The 24239-nt window shown below is 37.0% G+C and overlaps 1 protein-coding gene across 5 annotated transcripts in view; it reads right to left on the bottom strand.

Moving 5' to 3' along the window:
* Positions 1-24239, bottom strand: part of CABIN1 (calcineurin binding protein 1) — a 121125-nt gene that overhangs the window by 56988 nt on the left and 39898 nt on the right. For all 5 annotated transcript variants that reach the window (XM_049804401.1, XM_049804397.1, XM_049804399.1 and 2 more), the window contains exons 28-30: positions 17939-18121; positions 15487-15824; positions 9385-9498 (exon numbers count right to left, since the gene is read on the bottom strand). In XM_049804401.1, the coding sequence (XP_049660358.1) occupies positions 9385-9498; positions 15487-15824; positions 17939-18121 (635 nt within the window). The remainder of the gene's footprint in view (positions 1-9384; positions 9499-15486; positions 15825-17938; positions 18122-24239) is intronic.

Genomic DNA, 24239 nt, shown 5'->3' on the forward strand with positions numbered 1-24239 from the left:
ACTTACTGCCATTTGGCTCCTTTAACCTTCAGGGTGAGATTGGTATTTTTACACAGACAAGATACAGGAACGAAAAAATCTGTCATACCTGGAATACGGAATAGACAAGTGCTGTATACTGAGCAAGATCAGATACAGTCTGATATCTACCTCAAAAGCAGTTCTGGAAATATCTACAAAATTAAATATATAGAAGAGGAAACTGCCTTGATTAATGTCACAGAATCCTCTTGACATACAACTGGTAGAAACAGCTCACTAAGAAGAAACATACTTCATCTTGGTTATACCACACATAGTTTCTCCTAAGAAAAAAAGCGCTGAAGAAAATTGCTCTGAGTATGTCTTCATTCTGGCTATATATCCATTAAATTTATGTTCCTCAGAGTAATGCTATCGGTTTTAGAACAAAAGGAGAGGGTATTTAAAGACGAGGTATGACTTCAGACACTTACATACTATTTGCCTGTTCAACACACTTACACATTGATACTAAAAGGAGTTCTGTCAAAGCTTTCAGTCGGAGCCTATAGGAATTTGTGAGGGAAACGAAAATGTTAATGAAAGCTAATTAAAAAGATTCAATTTCATGTCTTACGATCTTCTTCTAAGATTTGAAATTTCCTCTTTGCTGGTTTTGTTTGTTTTGTTTATGCAGCATTGTACACTGACGTAACTGTTCTTGCCATTTATTTCTATAATAAAACTAGGATAAATAACTCATAATAAGAAAATGCAAAAACTAGTCTTATAACCACATAGCAGACATATAATATTAAAATACATTTATTTTAAAGACCTTTCATGGCTCATCACCTTTAAAACTCTGCTCTCTTACTGTATTTAAAAATCTATTTAGTTTTTTAAAAATACTATTTAGATTTTTTTTAGAAGGAAAGAACCTAACCTAGGCTTAAAACTAACCCCACTAGGTATCTAAAGGTAGCTCTCTCATCCATGTGATACACAGCTGGCAGATGGAAAAATCAAATTATGGATTTATTCATTACACATTTATAAAAGGACGCTCTTCCAGCAAGCCTGCACCTTTCAAATACTGTTTAGAGTGGGTGAAATGGTTACTGTTAAAACTTTTAAGATTCAGCTTTAAAACTGCCTTATGTCCTGTAACACACTACAACCTCCATGATAATGGCACACTACAACATCCATGACAATCTCTCTTCTACAAAGCTGTATCTTCATTTATTTCATGGTTATTTGTTCCCTAGCCTACCTTCATCTAGAAAATTAATCTACTCAACAAAAGAAGAAACTTTTCCTAGGGAAACAGAATGGAAAAAAATAGCTGTTTAATATCCACTGGCACAAACGACAGTTCAAAACCCCATGCTTGTATCTCCAGGGATTTAGATTTATTGGCATCTTTACTAGCTGGGTCTTGGAAGCCTGCAAAGTTAGCCAGAAAGAACAGAGTGTATATATTGAGACAGAAAACTCTGTGAACGACGGACATTTTTCACTGATGAGTTCTGTTTTTCCAAGAGGATGGAGTGAAGAACTGTAAATAACATGTTGGGCAGAGGTTGAAAAAGTTATCTAGCTTTTTATAGGCAACTTTAAGACTTCATTGCTTACTTGGTTTCTGGTCTTAATCCAATCACTATGAAAGTTTCACTTGCACAGTTAACTCCTTGCTTTCCTTTGTTTTCAGAGTTGGTATTAAGGTTGCATAAGAGAGTGAGCACACACGAGAGCAAGTGAGAGAGAATGAGAGAACAAACTCCTTTGTACCTACTAAAAGCATTCTTCCAATTAAAACATTAGAAAATCTGGGCAGGAGATGTACGAGTAGAATTACATTAACTTTACAATTGAAAAAAAAAAAGGGGGGGGACAAAGAAGGAAAACGGCTTGCTACTGGCAAAAGAACAACTATCAAGGGTGAAGTCAGAAAAGAAATAATGAAATTTTTAGTCTTATTGTAGGGGCAACTAATATCACAATTTCCCACTTCCCCTTCCTCCAGTGGAAGCCACTTACCACGCTAGACAAGAAAAACAATGGAAATTAACATTACTTGACTAAAATATGCAGATTCTCGAAAAGCTACCTTTTTCCACACAGAAAATATCTGCCTGTTTCAAACATAGACATTAAGATGAGTAAATCTAATGGAGTCAGAGAAAACTAATTCTCTTCCATACATTCACTTTTCTAAAATTGACTTTTCAGTCACGGTTTGAGAGAAGGGCCAGGCTATCACCTCATTATGCATTTTAATGAACCAACTTATCAAAAATTTAAGCATTCATTAAAAAAAAAGTTTCTAGACTTGATGCAAAAATAGCCTTGTATATATGAATTATATTTAATCAATGCAAATATGCCTTCCTGAATCTGCAAGCAGGTGAGACAATGATTTTTTCAGTACGAGTTCCTCTATCCTGTAGCTCAATGGATATTCAGTGATGGGTGTTGGGAGCACCATACCTGTGACACGGTGTTGCTCCACACGAGATATAGTGGAGGGAAGTGGAGAAAAGTAACAAAGACCAAAAAGGAAGAAAAACAAGGAACAGAGGATGGGAAGACACTGATTTGGTTTCACTCTTCAACCTTCCAAACTTTAGCTTATACTATAACCATAAAACAACTGCCATTTATACAGCTGACTATTTACAAATCAAGGCATAGGATTATACAATCATTTGGCTCAGAAGAGACTTCTGGAGGGTTTTTTTATTTATTCCTCAGCAGCTTTCCACACAAGTATGTCTTCACCACGCCAGAAATGGTTTCCTCACACAGACGAAGAACAATAGCTTTATAATGACATTATTCAGGAACGTAGGAAAAGCGATGAAATACTAGTTAAAGTTACTGAGGAAGCAGGCCAGGCAGGCAGCATGTTAGCTCCAACATATCTCCAATGCAGTACAGCAAGGCCCTCGTTATCTCTTCTTAAGGAGAGGTACTGGATGACCCATAGAGCCTCGGCTCACACAAGCACCTCTGCAGCAAAGCTTCCCCGCAGCATAGTGCCTCCTTACAGCACACCAGCACGCTGCTGACAGTCCTAGTTTCTAAATTGTCAAATCATTTCATAAAGTAGCTTGCTCTTCCTAGCACAAGAAGAAAATACATAGCAGGGAGATGTTTTTTACTTAACATCCAAATACTTCACAGTCAGTAGAAAGCTGGCAGTAAGAATCTGCATTTACTGAACGGCACTTTTACAAAGCAGAAAGCTCACTCTTTCAGGGCCTATTTCCTGCACAGTAAAAACACACATATTTCATGGCTACAATATGTCCATCTCCTGAAAAGATTAAAGACAATTCTATCTTTTAAAGTAGGTAGGGATTTAACTATCCTCTAACCAGATGCCCCTATCTGCCTACCCTAAGCACAAAAAAGAAAAAAAGAAGCATAAAAATATTAGACTATTAACATGTGTTGTTGTTATGGTATCGTTATTATTTCATTTTATGCAACTACACAGAAGGTCAGTGGTAATGCTGGAGGTCACCTCTTCCAGACACTTTTTCAATATATATATAATATACTGCCTATTAAATGGTACTAAGTCTAATAACTGGTTTCAAGTGTTATCTAGTTGCTGGAATAAAAAAAAATCGGGTTTTGGGTTTTTTTTTAAATGATTCCTTTACGGTTTCTGTTCCCTTGTTGTTGCATAAAAATGGCATCTAAAACACTCAGAAGCAAGAAGGGCAAAATTGAATAACTAAACCCTTGTGATTTCTGGGATGTCACTTGTGATTTCTGGGATGTCACTTGTGATTTCTGGGATGTCACTTGTGATTTTTTTTTTTTTTTTTTTTTTTTTAAACTTCAGTTGGCAACCTCTCATACTCATTTTCACACAAAGTGTTAGAAGCACTAAAAAGACCAACATTTTTTCAGAAAGTTGCAACCAATCATGATCAAGCTAAAACACAACCATTAATTCTCTTAGAGCCATTATTAAACTCAGATTCTCACCACACCGAGACAAAATCTCGACTCACATGGAAACACAGTTAAGTTTCTTCAAGTTCTTTCCTCTTCCCCCAACCTGACTCAAATGGCACTATTTTTCTCAGAAGACTCATGTTCCATATAGCAGATGTCTAGGAGCTGTAAGCACATTTGCCAACTGAAAAGACACACACCAACTATGAGCAGGAGGAGGGTAACTCAGATCTATCACCAGCCAAGGACAGGAAGGAAAGCAGAGCAGTAAAAGTTCTAGGAAGGTGATTTTAGTCTGCTGTTGCCTCCAGTTTCAGTTTTCCAGTACATGGTAGAAAACACTGAACCTGAGGCTTCAGTCAGGTTGCCACAGTCAGCCTTGAAGAGCTGCCCTTGGCCCTGCGTGGTATTTGGGGGTTCTTCAGGTCAACATTAGTGGCAACCTCAGACTGGGCAGAACAAATGTCTAGAAGAGGTTCAGACCACCCTAAGGATTTCCTTTTTCCCTTTCATGATATATATCCAGTTTTCTCTATTAGAGACATTAAAATCTGTAACAAATGTTTAATTTTAATTCAAGTCATGGGAATCATTAATGCTAAGGTTACACTTCAGGACCTGGGAGAGAAACAAAAGGTGGCTGTATCAGATCAAAAGAAAATCCCATATACTCACTCAGTACCGTATTTCTGACAGTGACCAGTAATGTATGTCTAAGGGAAGGTATAAAAACAATTGAGGCAAACCTCCTTGATACAATTGCCCAGCTTCTGGGAAAGCTGAGGCATGTTGCCTTTTTTCCCCTCAACAGTCCCGTATACTAGGGACTTCAGAACAACCTTCTTTCCTACATCTCAAATTCACCTGTATGGCTTTGGTTGTACAGAATCCCAAAACAGAGTCAGCCCTTGCACCTTGCTCTCCTTTTCAGAAACAACTTTTCTCTGGTAATACAGAGAGACATAACTCTTAACCTGAAACACAACTAGGGAAAGAACCTGCTACGCAGGGAGAGCAACAGAGGAAGCACCCACTGGTTATCACCATGCTATAATAAGAACTACATCTAGAACCTTGCAGCACTAAACTTAGACTTTATCCTTCAACTACTCAGTGTCCAGAATTTGCAGTTCTGCACAGCAGAAGTCTCCTGCCAGCACCCAGTCACACCTGGTATGAACAATGGCTAATTAAAGTGAAATCACTGCGCTCTCTCAGCATCTGACTCCCAGTGGATGCTGCTACCTTAATTTGACCCTGATTACTCAGACCACAGAATGAAAAGCTTCAGGAATACAGCAGAGAATAAACATACTGTGTTTCTTTTGGAGTTAAAAATAGAACAATTATCCTTAACAGTTTGCAGCAAGACTTCATGCACATGAATGCCTGCATTATAGTATATTGTTTGCATGCACAGCTTTCATATGAGGGGAACAGTTACCAAAGATGGACATCACAATCTTTGTTACAACAGATTATTATTATTACCACAGAAGATGTGCCAGGAAAATACAAATACTGTATATTAAACAATATGGAGAAGTTACTGGTACACTGAGCTCAACCATCAAAACGCTTCTTCCACAATCACCACCCACCCACAGACTGATGAATACCCATCATCTGTGCACAAAGTTTAACTTTATTAATAGTGGCATGAAATCTGAATATACAAAAAAAGTTCCCTACTATATAAAGCAATGTTTTGTGATTATTTTTTTTCTTCTGGTGAATTAATTTCTAATTTAGTTACTATAGAAACCATCCTGGAGCCCTCTTAAAAAAAAAAGTCTCTCTATATTTACACACACACAGACACACAGATAAAGGATAAAAGCTAGAGTGTACCTGTACATGCAGTTATAGAGAAACATGTAACTGGCCGACGAAAAAAGATTTGGTATTCATTTATAGCAACACAGTTAAAACTCCTTTAAGTCTAACTGCAGTAATCATTCATACAATGACTGCCATCGCTAGCACGGCCGTCAACATGCAAACACCTCTGGTCCTAGAAAATCAGGGCCATTCTTTTCTGTTTGGGAAACAAACAGGTACCATAAAGCAGTTAGCATTTATTTTTTTTCTTAAAACCAAAAAAGGTAAGTTCTATGCATCCTGACATTATTCTAGTATGTCAAATGACAAGAAATCAGGGCTAAGTGAACATGCCTTTTTTGCTCATTCTGAAGACAGTAAAAAATGAATTCAAAGAGATTTCGGTTGCAGCTAAGTGACAGCTAACAAATTAGACAACAGACCATGACACACAGATTCAGACCAGCAGTTCTGCAGTAAAATTTAACAGGAGACAGCTTTACCCAGGTTTCTTTCTTTTCATACAGTGCTATCATAAACATTTCATAAATAATTCTACTAGGAGTATGCATGATTTATAAAATGTCTGGGAGAAGCAGGCTGGCACAGTCCCTGCTTGTCTTTGAGCTGCTAGCTTTCTCTGTTGCACACTGTTGTTTGTACTTATAAAACTGAGTCAGCTATAATTTCAACAACCCTGAATCTTCTGTACAAGAGATTAAAAACACTAGTGCCACTTGCCCCAGAAGAAAAAGGTATTTCAATAGTAAAGTATGCACAGAAAGCCACTTAGACATTCATTTAACTTTTGTATCATGAAGGCCAAAGAGTTTTCAAAAATAAAACCAAATGCATTTCATGGAAGCAAATAAACACTTCAGGCAAATTGTTTCTCTTGAAAATAACCCAGGAGGACATTAATAAGCTTAGAAAATCTTAAGGTTGGCCATTTAATTTCTAAGATTAGATGCGACTACTCACTTTTGTAGAGCTCTGTAATTTCTGTTTTATCATCCGACTCTGTATATGAAGACACTAGCTGGGACAGTGGGCTCTAACACCATCTGTATGCAATGGATGACACACAAGTCTGTATTCTGAGCACTGACCCAGATGGTGCAGTACATTTGCTTACCCACTGCCTGGCTAGGAGCTTTGCATGAGAACAAACTAGTTGAGGTTTAACCCAGACAAGGTCAACGCAGTGTTGAGAGATTTTTTTCCAAGTTGTTCACAGATTTAGGTTTGTCCAATTCTGGAATGTCAGATGACACTAACAGCTTTTTTACATGGGCACTTGTAGCTCTTTCTCTCTCGGATCTGGATTTTCTCACTGTGCTATGTCTGTGTCATCTGTACTGGATTATTGCCACATGTTCCACACAGAGTGTTACTTGAAGAGGATTTTGAAAATATAGCTGGGTAGAAAACGAGACCACCAAAATATTTTACCATGCTAAACTCATAGCGTACACTGTACCTGTTAACAGGAAGACTAACCTACGTGTATGCAGCAATACATCAAGATGTTAGCACCAATTCACAAAAGCCTCAACACGTTGTTTTGCTGTCTGAGGCACTCCATGTGCTAGTTATGCTATCGCCATAGCTGAGACACACTGGAGTTGAGTCCCCGAACTGAAATTTCTCAAGCCTGGCAGCAGCAGACTCCATAGAAGACTCTAGACTAACATTGTCTTCATCTGTTGGTAGAGCCACATTCAAGCTGAGAATGTAATTTTCACACATCTTTTCTCTTTTCTAACAGTATTGCCAATATATTGCACTGGGCTAGCATATACCCTCTGTGGAAGGTTCTCTTTCCTGTCAAAGCGTATTTTACTTCTTATTAAAGAAAATTAATAATATTAAATTATAGGAATTAAGTTTTTCTTGATTTACAAAATAGAATTATTATACAGCTGTCTAGTACCCATACTAGCACTTTTCATCCTTCAGAGTATAAAAAGATCAATATGCAGAATAAGTAATGATTATTTTTTGAAAGAATGCTGGAAATATCCACCTAGGGATACAATGGAATCTACCTTTAAATTAAATTATCTAACATTAGTATTCAAAAACGAGACACGATTTAGGTCAACCACTGATCTCTCTTAATGTGGTAATTCACGTTTTCAAGTAGAAACACTCCCTTATACACACTGCTCACTTCCCTACTTACTGCTCATGGTCCTCATACATGAAAACATTGGATACTCTTGACACTTAACCCTGCAATGATGAATAAGTCAGCCTTGATCATGCAAAGTTCGCACTTCACTTGAAGCATGTTGAATAATTTCATTAACTTCTATGTGAATACTTGCGTTATCTGGATCTGAGCCAAAGTATTCACCAGCTTGAAGTGTTAATCACACTGCAGGATTCTTGTAAGGAAAGCAGGCAGATATTGCAGGGAAATAACCAGAACAAAGCCACATAGTCATCAGTCAGGTCACAACCGTTTGGTCTATACCCTATCAGGCTTACGGTATTTGTTAATCAAAACTTATATCCAGAAAGATGGAATGACATAGAAGCTCTTTTTACAAACTGATCCACGATACAATTTTGAACCATTGTCAGTATTCCTTAGTTGTGCAACCCACCTGAGGGAATATAATCAGAGAAGAGCATTTACCTTATACTTAACAGAAGTTTGCACAGAAGTGCTAATTAACACAACATACAGCAAAACTGAAGATAGATGTTAACAGATACAAAAAGGAAATAAATTTCACAATTAAAATATTAAAACAGAAGCACTGGATGGGAAAGCAGAGACATAGCCTTCTGTCACTGCCATCGTAAGCAACCATGTAACAGCTACACAGTCCAGAAAGACAAACATAACATCTCCAGGTTCTCACCACACATTGCAAGCCACAGAACAGCTACAGAATCCTATCACAAAAGAGAAGAAGGCACAAAACCCTAGAACATACCACAGAAAAGCCAGAGGTACTGGAGACAACAGCAATGTTTTAAGTTGTAATCACAGCAGGGAATTTGATAGATAAATGCTCATGTAAGTCTCAGAAGTATTCTGTGTCCCATGTCACCGAGAGGCACAGACACCCCTGTGGGCTAGAAGATATCACAGACACAGGGACCATCTATACGACAGTGCTGCTACTACACTGTTGGACTTGGAAATACTCTTTCTGCTGAACCACGCTACAAAAGCTGAATACAAGAAAGCTCCTTCCAACTCCGGAAATTTCTTAGAGCAACCAAGCACTATTTTTTTTGTCATGAGAATTGCAAGTCTAGTTGAGAAACAGTAAACAAGAGGATAATTAACAGAATTAGAATTTTTATAGAGGGCTGAACCATCAAGTATACGGTAAATGATGCATAACTAAGAAATGTTGGTGCTTGTCTCCCCATGTTTTCAAGCGCATTGAAAATAATCCTTCTAAAGTCGTTCCCTTCAAGAGAGGAAAATCCCAGTAAATATCTCTGTAATACGATTCTGCCTTTCTTTTAGCCATTCATGGCTTGTTTAATGCGCCTTTGCTGAATTTCACATTACCGTCCCTTTGCAAACTTTTCAAATGAGAAACAGGTGTTAAGATGATGGCTGAGAAAGTACGGGTGTGTTTATCAGCTGTATAAACTTACGTTGAAGAAATTTGTCTTGTTCCTCTCGCAGAATAGGCCCTGTGCAGGCATGTGCTTCAGCTGCTGCCAGGGGACCCCACTGCCCAGAAGCACGTCGCGGGCCCACTGCAGGTTCTGTGGACAAAACGGGGTAGGTGAGTTGCAGGCAGGAGACAGAAAGGCCACCACAGGTAGAACTACAAAGTGCTCACTTGCTTTTATTTATTAACCTGCATTGTCATTTCTCATTTTCTACATAGCTGCTTCCGACAGTATTTGTACAGGCATATGATTTGGAGAAGCCATCCCTCAGGAGAGAGAAGCCAGCTTGCTTCTCAGAGCAAGCATCCAGACTGATCAGCCCCAGCAGACTAGCCAGTCCCCTACAGCTGCTGAATCCAGCTTCATATCATCAAGTTTTGCTTTCTCTTCTTTTTTTTTAACCTGTCTTCATTTCATTGAGATCCACCCTCCATCTCCTATCACCTACAGAAACCTGAACTCCAGGTATATTTAAAACACCTTCATTTTTTTTTAAAGCTGAATTTTAATGCTCAATATAAAATAATTTATATATAAAAATATAAAGTTTCTAACCAAACAGTGGAACTTACTGTCCTGGGTATCCTGCAGTGTTTCTCCACACACAAGGCCCCTCACTGCCTCCCCCAGCCCTCCCCTATCCCTCAGTCCCTCCAGTTTCCCCCCACACACACACTCTGGAAGCCATCCCACAGCTCTTCCCTAGAGCTAACTACCTGTGAGGCATAGCTGCCAGCACCCAGGCTCAGCAGAAGAGGCACCTTTAGGCTTAAACTGCAGCCTTCTTCTAGTGGGGTGGTGCATTCAGGCTTTTTACCTCTACCCAGCTGTTGCCCTCCATGTAATTTCACTTAACCTCTCTGGAAAATTCCATGCCTGTCATCAAATTTGGTTAATAACGCTCAATGAGTTAACAAGAAAGTATCAGCAGGAGACCAAACGATAGACAACAATCAAAAATTCATAAAAGCACCCCTCTAAGAGTCCAGTGCACGAACATCTCTTGTGTCGTTGAGAACGAGGGACAGCTGTTGGCTCCAGGCAAAACATTACTAACAGATGGGACAATTATTAATTGTAGGGTTTCACTGATGGAAGTTTTGTTTTACTTCATTTTTTATTTCAGTATTAGAAAGTAGCATTTGAGTTGCATTAGACTGGCTTTTTTAGAGACAACTTCACTACAGAGCAGATAAAGAGGGAGATGTTTGGTTCATAGAGACAAATGAGAATGTTGAATTCTGATTTGTGTTCTGTGGGCTGGAAATATGCTTCTGTGAATCATAAATGATTAAATTATGTCCATCCAAGAAGTATATTCCAGTTGTAATATCTTTTTCTTTTCTTTTTTTTTTTTTTTTTTTGGGGGGGGGGGGGGGGGGGGGGGAGAGGAGGGTGTTATTAGCAAAGTTCTTACCCTGTCTTCCAGATTATTTTCTTTACAAGACACTAGTGAAACAGTAAAAGCGCTGCTCAATCATAAGTGCTTTTGTCCTAATGACAGTAATCGTGCAGAAATCTCCAATGTCTTACCAGAATTAGAGCATCCCCTCTAGCAAAATGCTGATTATGGATTCATATGTAAGAGCACTGAACACTGGAAATACTAACCAGATATTTACGGATGTCAAAAATCCTTCATTCAGAGAGCTGATGTAGGTACTTATACAGGACCTTCATGATTATAGTGTAAGACAGTCGAGGGGATTTGGATAGTTTTCTTTTGGTATGGAACAAATACATGTTCACTCATAAACATCACCAGGCACTTTCTGGCTAGTCAGGGGAACCAGTAAATTTAATTATTATCACTGAGTGTCAAATTTAATTAAGATTGAAGCAAGCAAAGTATATAAACTTAACTGTATACTAACTTTTTCCTATGGTATTTCATTTGTAACATGTATTTCTGTAATCCTGTTAACGTAAGCCTGCAAAATACTTTGAAATACGTACAGAAGAAAATACAAACCAGAAAAGAACCTACAAAAATCTGGTCTTCTGTGAAAGTCATCCTTTTTTGAATAAAATCAGAATCCAGCAAAAATAAGCCTATCATAATGTCCAAGATCCAAGCACATAAATGCTTTATTTTATTCCAATCATAGTCCTCAGAAACATAAGTAAATTCCAAGTGTGAAAATGAAGCAAAAAACTGCCTAATGTGTGGCAATCTGAATCTTACAGTTAAAACTATCACATAAAAATTAAAGGAAAACAAAACCCTTAAGAAAGCTACCACTACAAACCTTAAATATAAAATCCCAGTCTAAACAAATTTTAGCTAGGGATGTATTCCTGAATCTAAGTTTTACAATGAAAATGTTAAGAAATCATTAAGTGTAGCATCATGCTCTGGTGATTGCTGTGCACATTACACTGACCATCCATAACATGTATTCAGTACGTATAATTCATAGGCTTTTATTGAACAAGATGATGACAGTAACCTAGCTAGGAGGGAAAAAGATCATTCAGACAAATGAGGCAATTACATGGTAACTTCACACAATCAAAACTAATAGGAATAAAAGACGTAGTTACAGATTTTCCACTACCCTTCCCCTAAATCAGCATGATCAGTTATTCCCAGTAAATACGCCTGAGCAGGTCTCAACTCATTAGATTTCAGAGTCTGCTCTGCTTGGTTTTTAGCTGATGAAGTTATTAGGAGTGGGTGAAGGGATCCAGGACATAGCAAAAAGGATTTATTCTTCTTGGCATACTGCTTGCCAGTCTGAAATGCTGGATTTGGCTGTCTGACTCAGGGCAATTATGAAGTACTCTTTCCACTTCAGCTGTTGCCTCCCACATCTTTATCACCCCAAGATTCAAAGACAAGATGACTGACAGGGTACAATAACTTGCAAAAAAGTTTACCAGCGTTGTTAAAGTGGAAAAGGAAAATCTCTTATGGTCAACCAAGTGGAAATCTGAGTCACCTGAGATGGTCACCTCTTAACTCGACAGTGTCAGAAGCCACCTTTACCTAACTTGGAAACTCCATGACGTGCTGCTGAGACGTGCACTAAATATCCTGTTACACCTTAATCCTTCCCTCTGTTTTCTTTTATAGTCTGTTAGAAGGCTTTGTGTCAAAAAAACCCCTAGGGCTACTGCATCAAATAAAAGCAAAATAAAAAGACTATTGACCTTGAAGAGTAGCCTTCTGAATGAACTATCAAACTGTTGCTACTTGAAACGCTTACATCTATTATGCTTACAGATTATGCCTGTCTCCAAGTATATATTAAACCTACATACATATATATATATAATCTTGTAATTTTTACAAGAATGTATTATGGCTAGTTTGACGAAACTGTCATGCTACTGATGTTATGTCATACCTGACAAATTTCCCCATTAAGGGTTCTGTTAATAATGCACATAATAGAAGATACAAACTACCTGTGAGCAGATTCTTTTGGGATTTAGGATGTATTTTATTTCAAGATAAAAAAAAGCATGTAGGTAAATATTTTTATTTCCTGACAATCTGGTGGTGGCAGACCATCAGACCAGTTCTACATACTGATCCATAAGGACCATAAGGCAAACACTTTTCACACAACTTTTTAGTTATACTGACAAACAGCATCTTGCCAAGTCCTATCTTCTCCTTCCAAACTGTGCCAACACTCATTTTGGAGGTAAAAATCACAAAAGGAGTAAGACTTTACTTCAAGACAGAGAATGGGAAGCTAAAACTACTGCCCAAACTGGCAATGAAGTAACTTCTGAAAATTCATCCTCACTTTCCTGCACATTTATTCCAGCAAAAACCAGCTATGTACAAATTTGCTCTGATAACAGAATAAAACAAAGAGAAATAGCGTCCAAATAGTAAGCAGGATTTTGCAGGGGGAAAAAAAAACAGAACACATAGCCAAACAAAATGTTGAAAGATTTTGAAAAGATGTTAAAAAAAGCACTCAACAACTATTTTTACTAATCCCACAACAGCAAAACCTGTAAAATGGGAGAAAACAGATTGCATATGGAAAACTTGTTTTTCTATGCACTATGGAGACCTGCCAATCCTCTCCTTTCCCAGCCAACCATGAATTTTGGCCATCAGTCTAAATTCTTCATACAAATTCCTGGCACTGGTACATAAATGCTGAATTTTCCAAGATGGTTATATGCATTTAAAAATTAATTTCAGCTTTCTAAAATTTACCAGTAATTCACTCTTCCCCCACAGCAACTCAACCTGATGTAATTGATCTCATTTTTTAAATCAGGCTTATCATCAGTATATCTAAGCATACTTCTTACTCGTTACTCCTGAAAATGCATAGATGCATTTTGTGTTTTACGTTTGTTCAGAAGCATAACTCCCACTGAAGACATATTAGTGTACCATTAAAACACAGACATTTGACACTGCTCTACAAAAGAACCTGAATGAGTCATCAAAGAAAGAAAATTACAACCTCATAAAAGTATGTAGTATACACGTATCAGTCAGAAGTTTTTTCTGCAGTGTTAAGTAGTTGTTTGTTATGCAGAGAAGTAATAAAAAAGGACAGTAAAACCCAACAATGCTAGTTGAAACCAACCTGGTAACTACTAGTCTCAAACAGGCAACATTCAGTTTTTCTGAGTTCCAAGAGGAGATAGGTTTAGACAACAATGCATATTTCATACAGAAAAATATTACAAATTGTTAAGTTGGTATTTATATAAGAAGAGAGATACAAAAAGCAAAAGAGAAGGCTTCATCAGGAAAAAAAAAAGAAGAAAATATTTTGCAAGTAGTTCCTCAGGCAAGGACATGTTATTTGAACCAATAAATTGAAAACAGGCAGCCTTTTTTGTTGAATGTTAATACAAAATCATTTGTCAGCAACAGTAATGACAGATTGCAGAAATATACGGCTCCTATTAATGATTAGCTCTATGGAAAAATTAACAACTGTCACATACAAACAGCATAAGAATGTTTTCAAAACAAGCTATCTTTAAAAAAATGGTAACATTTTTCTGGATAATCACTGTACAGCCAAATGGAATATGCATCACCTTTCAGTAGATTGGCAAGACATGCTACTGGTCAATTTGCCTCTACTATGAGGCAAGGGGTATGATTTGTTTCCATTACCTTCCCTTCCCTATTATTCACACAAGCTTCAGTACTGAAGAGGAGAATTCAGGAAGCCATGCAGCACAGCATATGACATAAAATAAGACTTCCAAATACGAAATCTGTGAGTTCAAACCTTGATTATGACAATTAGTGAAATGATTCTGATAATTTCAACATACTATTCATAAGCATTTTACTAACCGATACTTCAGAAAGACAAAGGATTATAATAACAGAAGTATGCAGAAGTAAAATAAAGAATGACATAATTTTAAAACCAAAGCAATGATAATTCATACCAGAAGGCTTTTGAAATTAATTTTATTATGAAGCATATGCAAGGGGCATGCTGGAAGAAGCAAGTTATTTTGCCCTGACCTCAAACAGGAACTGATACTATTACAGTTACCAAGAAATGGTTATTCCTGTTTAATCCAAAATCACTGGCTCGTGAGCAGTAGGATCTCCGACTGACTTTCACTTGGTGATTTCTAAACAGTAAATAAATTTTTCCTACTCAAGATGACTATGCTCTGACAATAGGAAAACTTTCATTCTACAGACAAAGACCCAAGATACCCAGAAAGTCTGTGTCACATGATGTGTTTACACCGATACTGATGAATTTCTGCTTCCAAGTCACTTTTCAGTCCACTTATTCAGTAAAATAAATAATTGCTGTCATTTTCACAAGATGATCTTAATTTATGTGACATATCTAAAAGGTAATTCTCTGCTGAATGACAAAAAATCACTTAGTTCCGCAATAAAAAAACCAAATTTTCTACTCAACTGGCCTCACACACATGAATCAGACAACCTAGGAGCTGAAGACTTCCCAGAGCACAGTTCCAAACTAAACTGCATTAAACAAACTTACCTACTGTATTTTAACACTAAGATTTCTGTATTAGTACAAATGACAATACAGTTTGTTTAGTCGGGCAATAAACACAGTTAAGTCAGCTTTGTATTAATGGTCTGCTTACCTTGTGTGTTTTGCTGTACGTGTACAGGTATGCCAATCTGTAGAGGCTCTTGTAGTGCTGGGGAAAGCGGCTGAGACACAAACAGAAGGAGGCAATACACTGCTCTGTCAGGAACTTTCGCTGTTCCTCAAGGTCTGCTGGAAGACCATGAGGAAATTCAGATGCATCTCCACAAGGTTCAGCTTTCTTTTTGCAGTCCCACTGTGAGGGTGGGGGGATTGCAGCTTTGATGGGATTGCCAGAGGCAGACTGAGGATCCACCAGAATTTTTTGACCAGTAGGTTCAGCAGGATTGTAAGATTCTGAGCTCTCCAGCAGCTCTTCTGACTTTCCTGCAACTGGAACATCAAGAGAAGACAAGTGTGACAATGAAAATGACAAAATGGCAAATGAAATATACAAAATGACAAGAATTAAATGCAACAAATGGTAAACTTTTTCTTCATTAAGGCATAGACAGAATTATTGAGTGGTTCCTGAAAAACTGATGACTATTCCTGATGTTTAATGAATAAGTAATCTTCAGCTCATTAACAAACAGAGCCACACACTGGTCTCTCCATTGCCTTTATCTGGATTTTTCCCTGAGCTATAGTAAGAAATCAGCACACCTTACACAATGCAGGATTTTATATACTGTTGGAAGATGGGGGAAGAGGGGAGACAACAACAAAATGAAAGTGTAAATTCAGTAAAATTCTATTGCAAAGAAAGGAAGAAGAAACAGAAAATTAAAGCCATCCTGCCAAGTGAAATGTATTATTATTCTTAACAATCTACCCAGAAGAACACAATTCCAGAATACAATTTAGGCTTAGACAGAATGATTAGCAGCAGCTAACCTGGCCTTCTGGATAATGTAGGATCTACAGTTCCATCCAAATATTTTTGCAATTAACTTGGTAACTCATGGCTCAATTGACCCATCTTTTCTTGAAGGACACCAAATCTTTCTTCAGAAAACATCTGACACAGTGAAAGCTTCCATGTTTCCTGTTAGCTAATCATTATTACTGAAAACATGCATGCTACATGCAAATTAATTTTTTTATCTTTGATTTTTAGTCATGGAACTTTACTGTGTCTTTGTCTTTGCTAGGATAAAGAGCCTCTTACATTAGATCTTATCTCCTAGCAGGCTACAGATATACTAAAGTATACTTCATCCTCAAGTACACAGCTGCTCTGTAACTTTTTCTCTGATAAGGCTGAACTTTGAGTCAAACATATTCTCCAGAACAGAAATTTTTCAAAATTTACTTGCACAATCTATGTGTCCATTATAGTTTTACTCTACAGATAGCTTTATGGAAAAATACAACTTTTATTCTAATAGATGTTAGTAATGTAAGAATGCATTCAACACAGTTTTTCTGACAGACAACTTGTGACAATAACACAACTCACTGCAAGCCTGAGAGACATGTTTTTAGTCTAGCACCCAAAAGATTACTGGATTTAGTGATTATGTAAGTACTACTTTACAAAACTAGGAACTGGCATCTATTTCACCATATTGATGCAAACATTACCACAGACTTCCCTAGCTTAGGCAAGACTGAAGTAAAATATTCTTAAAAACAAGAAACCAAGCTAATCCAACTCTGTGAACAAAAAGATCACTAGTCAGCAGTTGTTCCTAGTGAGAGAGATCAGTGAGTGAATCAGGGCTATCCACATACCATGGTTTCTGGATCTATGAAATTGGAAAAGACTAAAGTGTAGCGTGAACTGGCAAAAAAGACTTAACATCCTACAAAGGGCCACAACCCGGAAAGGTGGGCAAAATTTAGACATTGGTCTTATTTGTCTTTCCCTGCTGAAGTCCAGCCTCTCTATCTACTGCCACATCCAACTGTACAAACATCAGACAGGGAAATTCCAGCTAATGGATTTTGAAACAATTTTTCCCATGGAATACAGAACACTTAGTACTATTATACATGGAAAAATCTGGTAGAGAACAATTCTGCTTCTCCACTGAAATAAAGTATCCAATGGAATAAAATATCTAATTCCACTACTTGTGCTCTTCTATGTACTAAATATCAAGCCGCTAATGGGCCAGAACAAAAAGGGCACATATACCTGGGGAAAGAAAAAGAACTGTTTTGCTTGAGATTATCTTCAAATAACTACTTAAATTATTTAGAGATGTGAAACACTGAAAAAAGAATAAATAATAACCTAAAAGAAGGCAAGCCAGTCAAAGGGCCACCACAGACAGCAGTTTATCATTATTCTTTTCTTTGCAAGGTTTAACAGGTAGTACAAATTGGGATGATGGCTATATAAGCAAAGCACAGTTCCAATTTTAAGCTACACACATACATGCAGCAATAATGCCTAGTTAAAATCCTCAGTCACAGTGCAGTGTATTTCAGTACTTCTGCATGCCATAACAAACATTTTAATGAGAATATATCATCTGACATTATTAGATCAGGCATACTCTTTTCCTCTGTAGATCCCAGGGTCTCTTTGCTGGGCATCAGTGTATCAGCACAGGTAGTAGAAATCCTCTTCTCTGTGTAAGTCTTCCTCAGGCTGTCTTGAGAACTGGCAGGCTCATTAAACATATCCTGCGTGGAACTGGAGTCAGACAGCACGGCTGCAGTGCTATCCTGACTCCTCTCTGCAAAAGAGATAAGGAAGGAATGCACCATTTCATACTCATCAAGCCGTTACTTGCTGCTAACAGCAACATAAAACTGCAGCCACTCTGCAGACCTCTTACAAGTGCAATACAGGATCCTTAACAACCACCAATTCTGTTGTCTAAAAGATATTTATTTTCTTTTAAGTTGTCTACTTCAAATTATCATTTTCCTCTCACTTCTTTGTGCTAAGAAATTAAAACCCCAGTCGTCTTTCGCTAGGTATTACTTAATGCTAATGTAATAGAGAGGTCCCAGCCCCACCACATTTCTTCCTAGAATATAATCTTGGAATTTGATTCAAAAGCAATGATGCTCAACTTTCAAAAGCAGTTAGGCTGAGGATGCAATATTTCAGCTAGTATGATCCTATAAAATTTCCCAGGTTTACTGTGCCATTTACCTTGAAAAGCACCCAGTATAATTTTCAGTCTGACACAAGCAAAGCTCAGTTGACAAGAGAAAACCATGAACAACAATACTGGTAAAAATTACTTGTGAAGGACAGAAAAACCAGTACCATTAGAGGGCAGAGACTTACAGGAGTGTTCACTGGTGCCATCTATCCTTCAGGTGTTAGATGCTGTTCACCAAATGTTCTGAAAGGTGATTTGATATGGCAAATAAACAATCCATCAAAGAACTAGGTCTAAGATAGATAGGAAAACTCTTGGACATCAAGGCAGTAGACAGAAGAAGTGACTTTGTCTTGAGAGTGGAGTAGTGTATGTTGGCTGCTGACTACATTACAGTTACAACTAAGTTGTCAATCTGCTGATAGCTGTTACAGCACAGAAGAAATTGTACAAGATCGTGACTTTATCACGGGGGATAAAATTCACACCTGAGAACAAAACAGGCAAGTGAAAACCTTCCACCCATGTCTGAAACCTGCCCGATATAACCCAAGTTCTTCTCCATCAAGAGTAATCAGACACAACCCTGCATGACTAAAAAATGCAGTTTAGTAACTCCAACAGAAAGATGCACGCATATTCCTAATGAGATGGGAAATTAGTGTTTTTCTGTAATATTGTGCCAACACAATTCAGTGTCCAACACAAAATTCCAATATACGCAATTTGTCTAAATCTGTCACACAAAAGATTAATTTCCAGTTTCTGCTTAAGATACAGGAATAGCTTAACCAAGAGGCATGTTACCTACATTGTCTAGGTAGTTCCACTGCATTCTTATTCATTAATTTTCTTGATAAGATCAAGAAAGAAAATTAAAAAAGCAAAAGCCCTTGCTTTGAGATGAGCTGATAATTTAATTAAATTTCTTCTGTTCCATCTGAATTGCACTTGTTCAGGAGAGAGCTAAGGGTCTCCTATGAATTTATTTTATCAAGATAAATCCCTCTGCAGACCTTCAGCTTGCAGATCAGGTTCTGCTTATTAGGATTCCAACAAATTTAAACCAAATTTGATGCACTCCGTAGGCTTTTCACTACCACACAAAGAAAACCTTCCCTTTCAGTGAACAGATCTTAATAAAACTGTATCTGGAAAAAGAATGGGGGAACAGTATTTGCTTCCTAATTGGAAGTTATATAGCTGGTTAATGATGACAAGTTTTATACAGAAAGAATATAATTATAAAGAATGGGAAGGGAAGGATTCTGAAGAGAGGTCAGTCAAGCTTTAAATGACTCATTTATAAAGCTTTAATAACCTTCTGTGGTACAAATGGATACTACTGAACTCCCAGTTGGCATCAGGGAAAACATTTACAGTAGCTCCCTTGATATTTTTTTTAAAGGAAGTTTCTGCATCTGTGACAAAGAGGCTGAATTACTCATCTAGGGGGAAAAAAAAAAAAAAAATCGCAAATTTCCAAATGTTGCCATAAGCCTGGAGGTCAGTTCTGATGTGTGGGTTATGACAGATGAAGCATTAGAATGTAAATCAAGAACTGCTAGACCAATATGTGAGAACGATATCAGATCACTAGGAAATGACACTAACTTCCCAGCATGCAAAGATAGACAATGATTGAGCATGTTGAATTTCAAACGTATGCATGACAGGCAAGCTTCTCCCTATGGGGAACAAATGTAAATACCACCTTACAATTAGCTAGCTACCTACTTTTATTTGAAATTTCTACTAAAATGAGTGTAGCTCTAGGTATGTATGTTCACTCTCCTTTTCTTTCAACACATTAACTATATAAAAAACAATAATGATATTAACATTTGGCTCCTTAATCACTGAAAAACAGAGGAAGACTACTATTGAGACAACTTCCTATTATTTTAGATATTTCCTGAATGCAGTAGATGCTTTCAAACTAAACAGGCCTGATAAAAAAAACACCACAGTAGTTCAGAAATTAGCAGCAGCCACCAGTTATTAGTATTAATTTCTCAGAAGTCACAGAGGATTGGTAAAGTTCCATGGAACGAAAAAAAAAGTGTAGTACCTATCTTTACAAAGGATAAAAGGTCAAAACTATTAGCCAGCTGGCCTTCATTTTCCACAGAATTATGTGAGCATAAATAAATAAATGCATTTATAAGCACTTAAAATATAACAAGGTCAGTAGCAGAAAATGTGTGTGTATCCCAGCACATATATTCACATGTGCCTGTAAAGAATTAGTGATTCTCAAGCCAGAAATGGCCAAAATGTCATGCTATTGTAAAAGCAATCCAGTAAGCTAGCACACTTGAATGTATAATCAGTAACTTCACAGAAAAAATACATGAGAGTCTTCCTGTTCTGCTGAGCGCTAATGAAAATTAAGCTTAATTATGGTGTCTTTTTAAAAATGTGCGTCCCAAATACAGACACTGAATAACTAGAATGAATTCAGAGGAGAGGAAAAAAAATGAGGAGGAAATTAATGAGATGGCATATAAGAAAAAACATTGGGAGAACTGGACTTATTTATCGTCAAAAAGATGAGGGAGAATTTCCAAATACATACAATTAACCAAAATAAAAATACAGTAATTGCTTTTCATATTCACTAAGTACAGAGCAAGAGGCAATAGATTTTAATTGCAGCAAGAAAATTGCTTTTCTTTTTTGTTTTTTTTCCTTAATCTCTAACTTAACTGTTACATACAGTTAAAAAATTACATAAAGAACCTATAGAATTGCTGGAGGTTCTCAAGGACTGGTAGACAAATAGCTAGGTTACCCAAGATGTACCTTAATATAATAATTATATAATATAATATAATACAATAAAAAAGCTCTGTCAATACCTAAATACTGCAGTATGTAATGCAGAACTCATGGCAACTGCACCAAGTCACATCCTAACTCTGCTTTTTTTAAAAAAAAACAAAACCAAAAACACCCCCCCCCCCAAAAACCCTACATCATTTTCATACATGAAAGTACTATGCTTTTCTAGCCTAACTCACAAACATCTTTTATATATACTAGACAGACATATGGCATATATTTTTACATTCATTGTGTTTTTCCTTCAGCTTTTCCTTCATCTGGTAAGTTGACTGTAGTTCAGACAGTCATTAGTGTTATTCAACCTACACGCCAAAGACCACTGCAGCCAGTGAGACATGAGAATTAATTCCAGATTCCCAACTGCTATTGATACCTGTCATTTTGAAAGATGCAAATCCAAGAGAACATCAGTCTTTTTTAATAATTTCTGCTGTAATTAAAGACAATTTAATGCAACTCAGTGTAATTTAAGAGTTAAAAAATTACGGATTTTGGTATTTTGTTTACCTAAGGTATTTTCTAAGTTCCTCCATCTGGCAATAGCAATAAGACAAGCTTTTCCAAAAAGCTGAAGTAATCCCTCAGTTATAAGCAAATGATAAATCAAGGACTAAATAGTCTTTTGAGGTCCCTTCCTGTAAAGTTTCCTATTATTTCAAAAGCTAAGATAAAAATACAACTGGGTATTAACGTCCCAAAATTATTATCTATAGTGGAAATAGAGAAAAGAGAATAGGGAAAAAGGTCTACTAAATTGTGCATAAGCAACTGCAACAAAATACCTGTTAAAAATATGTCCTGATACCAGATTCTCTCTTTGGTGTTGTTATATTTTGTGTCATTACTTTGTTGCATCACTCCTTAGTTTCAGGAAGATTTCCAACATGATGAGCTGAAATCACTATTCGATGTAAAGTTAAGTATTTCATGTTTATTTCTAAAGATTAAGGAAATGGTACTTGAGAGCCTTTTTTTTTTTTTTAACTCATTCCTCATAATGTATGCAAATTGTGACATTTCAGGGATTTCCATGTCAGACCGTATCACCTACTCTGTCAACAGGTGAAAAAGAACAGCTCTGGACAGAAGACGTAAAAAGGTCAAAAGGTAGAATCTTGTTAATTTTCCAAGATGTCAGTAAAAAAATATTAATTATCATTGGAAAGATGTCATTGGGAAGAAAGAACTTTTATGTTCATCTATACTGCCAAGACCTTCATTGTATCACAATGAAATCCTGTCAGTCACTTGGATATTTAAGAAACTTTCATTACTGAAACACATCTGTCTTAGAAAAATACCTGTAGTCCATTTGACTTAATTCTACGCTCAAGAGCATTTTAAGATTAATCTTATCCTGAATGAAATAGGTTTACTGGGTTGACTTAAAAAATCCCTATTCCACACTATTCCTCCATACCAGAAAAAGCCATTAGCATGTCATTGTTACTGCTCCATTAGCATTCAGGCACAACACCTGCATGCCTACCAATTAACAGTAAAAAGTTGTGTTAAACTTTGGGGAATCTAAATGACTATTTAATTTCAAAATACAACAGGAAAAAAAAAAGCTCAATACTTCACTAGCCATTACTCTGTGCCAGCGTTCTCCCATGGGCACCATAAGCCCCGTGGACCATATACCGTAAACCTTGTTACCTAAACTGTGTCCACTCACAGGGCTGAAGGAGGGAAGAGAAGAGACAGTGATGTGTTACAAGTGTTAAGTGACCTGAACTACCAAACATACAATCCTAATGACAGAGCTCTTACTGCTAAGTATGCTGACCAGGTAACATCTCCCATCGTACAAGCTTACATAATTTATTCTCAGGGGAGCTGAAGTACAGCTTCATGGCGCCAATATGAATGAGGTATTCCGTCTTTGTCAATTAATTACTATGCAGCTCAGTAATCATGTCGTCTGCCCTCCATCCTCTGAAACTTTTTGGAAATTAAGAGGAGGGAGAAGACCTCTGAAATATCCGCATATAGGGGTAGGTTAACAGGCTCAGAAAGCCAACAGAGTGTTAACTCACTCTTTCTGAATAATATCTTTTTCTGTCTTAAATATCTGAAGGAAAATGTATGCCCAGCTATTACAAGATGGTACCTGAAATGTGATGAACAACCAGCTACAAATCAAAAATCAGAAACGAGGGGGACAGGAAGCTTTTCTAAAGAGCTATATACATATGCTAACTCAATTTACAGTAAAGAACAATCCTGCTGTATAGTTCGGAGCTTATAACTAACTATATATTATTATTAAAAAAAATAATCTTGTCTCATGCAATAAAGGTGGGTTGTTCACAGGCTGTGTATATACAGAGTCTCTCTGTCCTGCCTGCCTGGCACCATATCTCCCCTCTTCTCTTTACTTGTATGTATGAGCATTTTTCTTTATTGATCTGTAGTCAGAAACATGATGTATCACACAATTCTCTTTCTTGAAACAGATTCCACCCGTAACAGAAGACAACATTCAGCTTTGTATCAAAAGGCACTTGCACATTATTAAAAACAAAAGAATTGCAGAGATTTGCATGGGAGCAGATTAATTACTTGAGGACAGCAAGTCCTCTGAAAGTTTAAAGGGAGTTCTCTTATAACATGAGTCAAAGATGAGAGTCTATGTTTTGTCTGGCTGCACTGAACACTGAATGTGTATTGGTAACTTGCAGTCATATATTGCTGTTCTTCTGTCTTTAAGCGCAGAGCAAAAGTATCTCATCAATGTTCCATTTATTTAGTCAAATTCTTTTTACATAATCTCACACTAAATGTCAGTGTGATACTTTTACTAATCAGAGAGAGGTTAAATTGGGGAAAGGTAAAAATGGAGCATACTGCAATAAACTGTATCTGATTCATTATTCATGTAGTCCAGTAT

Source organism: Accipiter gentilis, chromosome 7 (assembly GCF_929443795.1).
Source record: "Accipiter gentilis chromosome 7, bAccGen1.1, whole genome shotgun sequence".
Lineage (NCBI taxonomy): Eukaryota > Metazoa > Chordata > Aves > Accipitriformes > Accipitridae > Astur > Astur gentilis.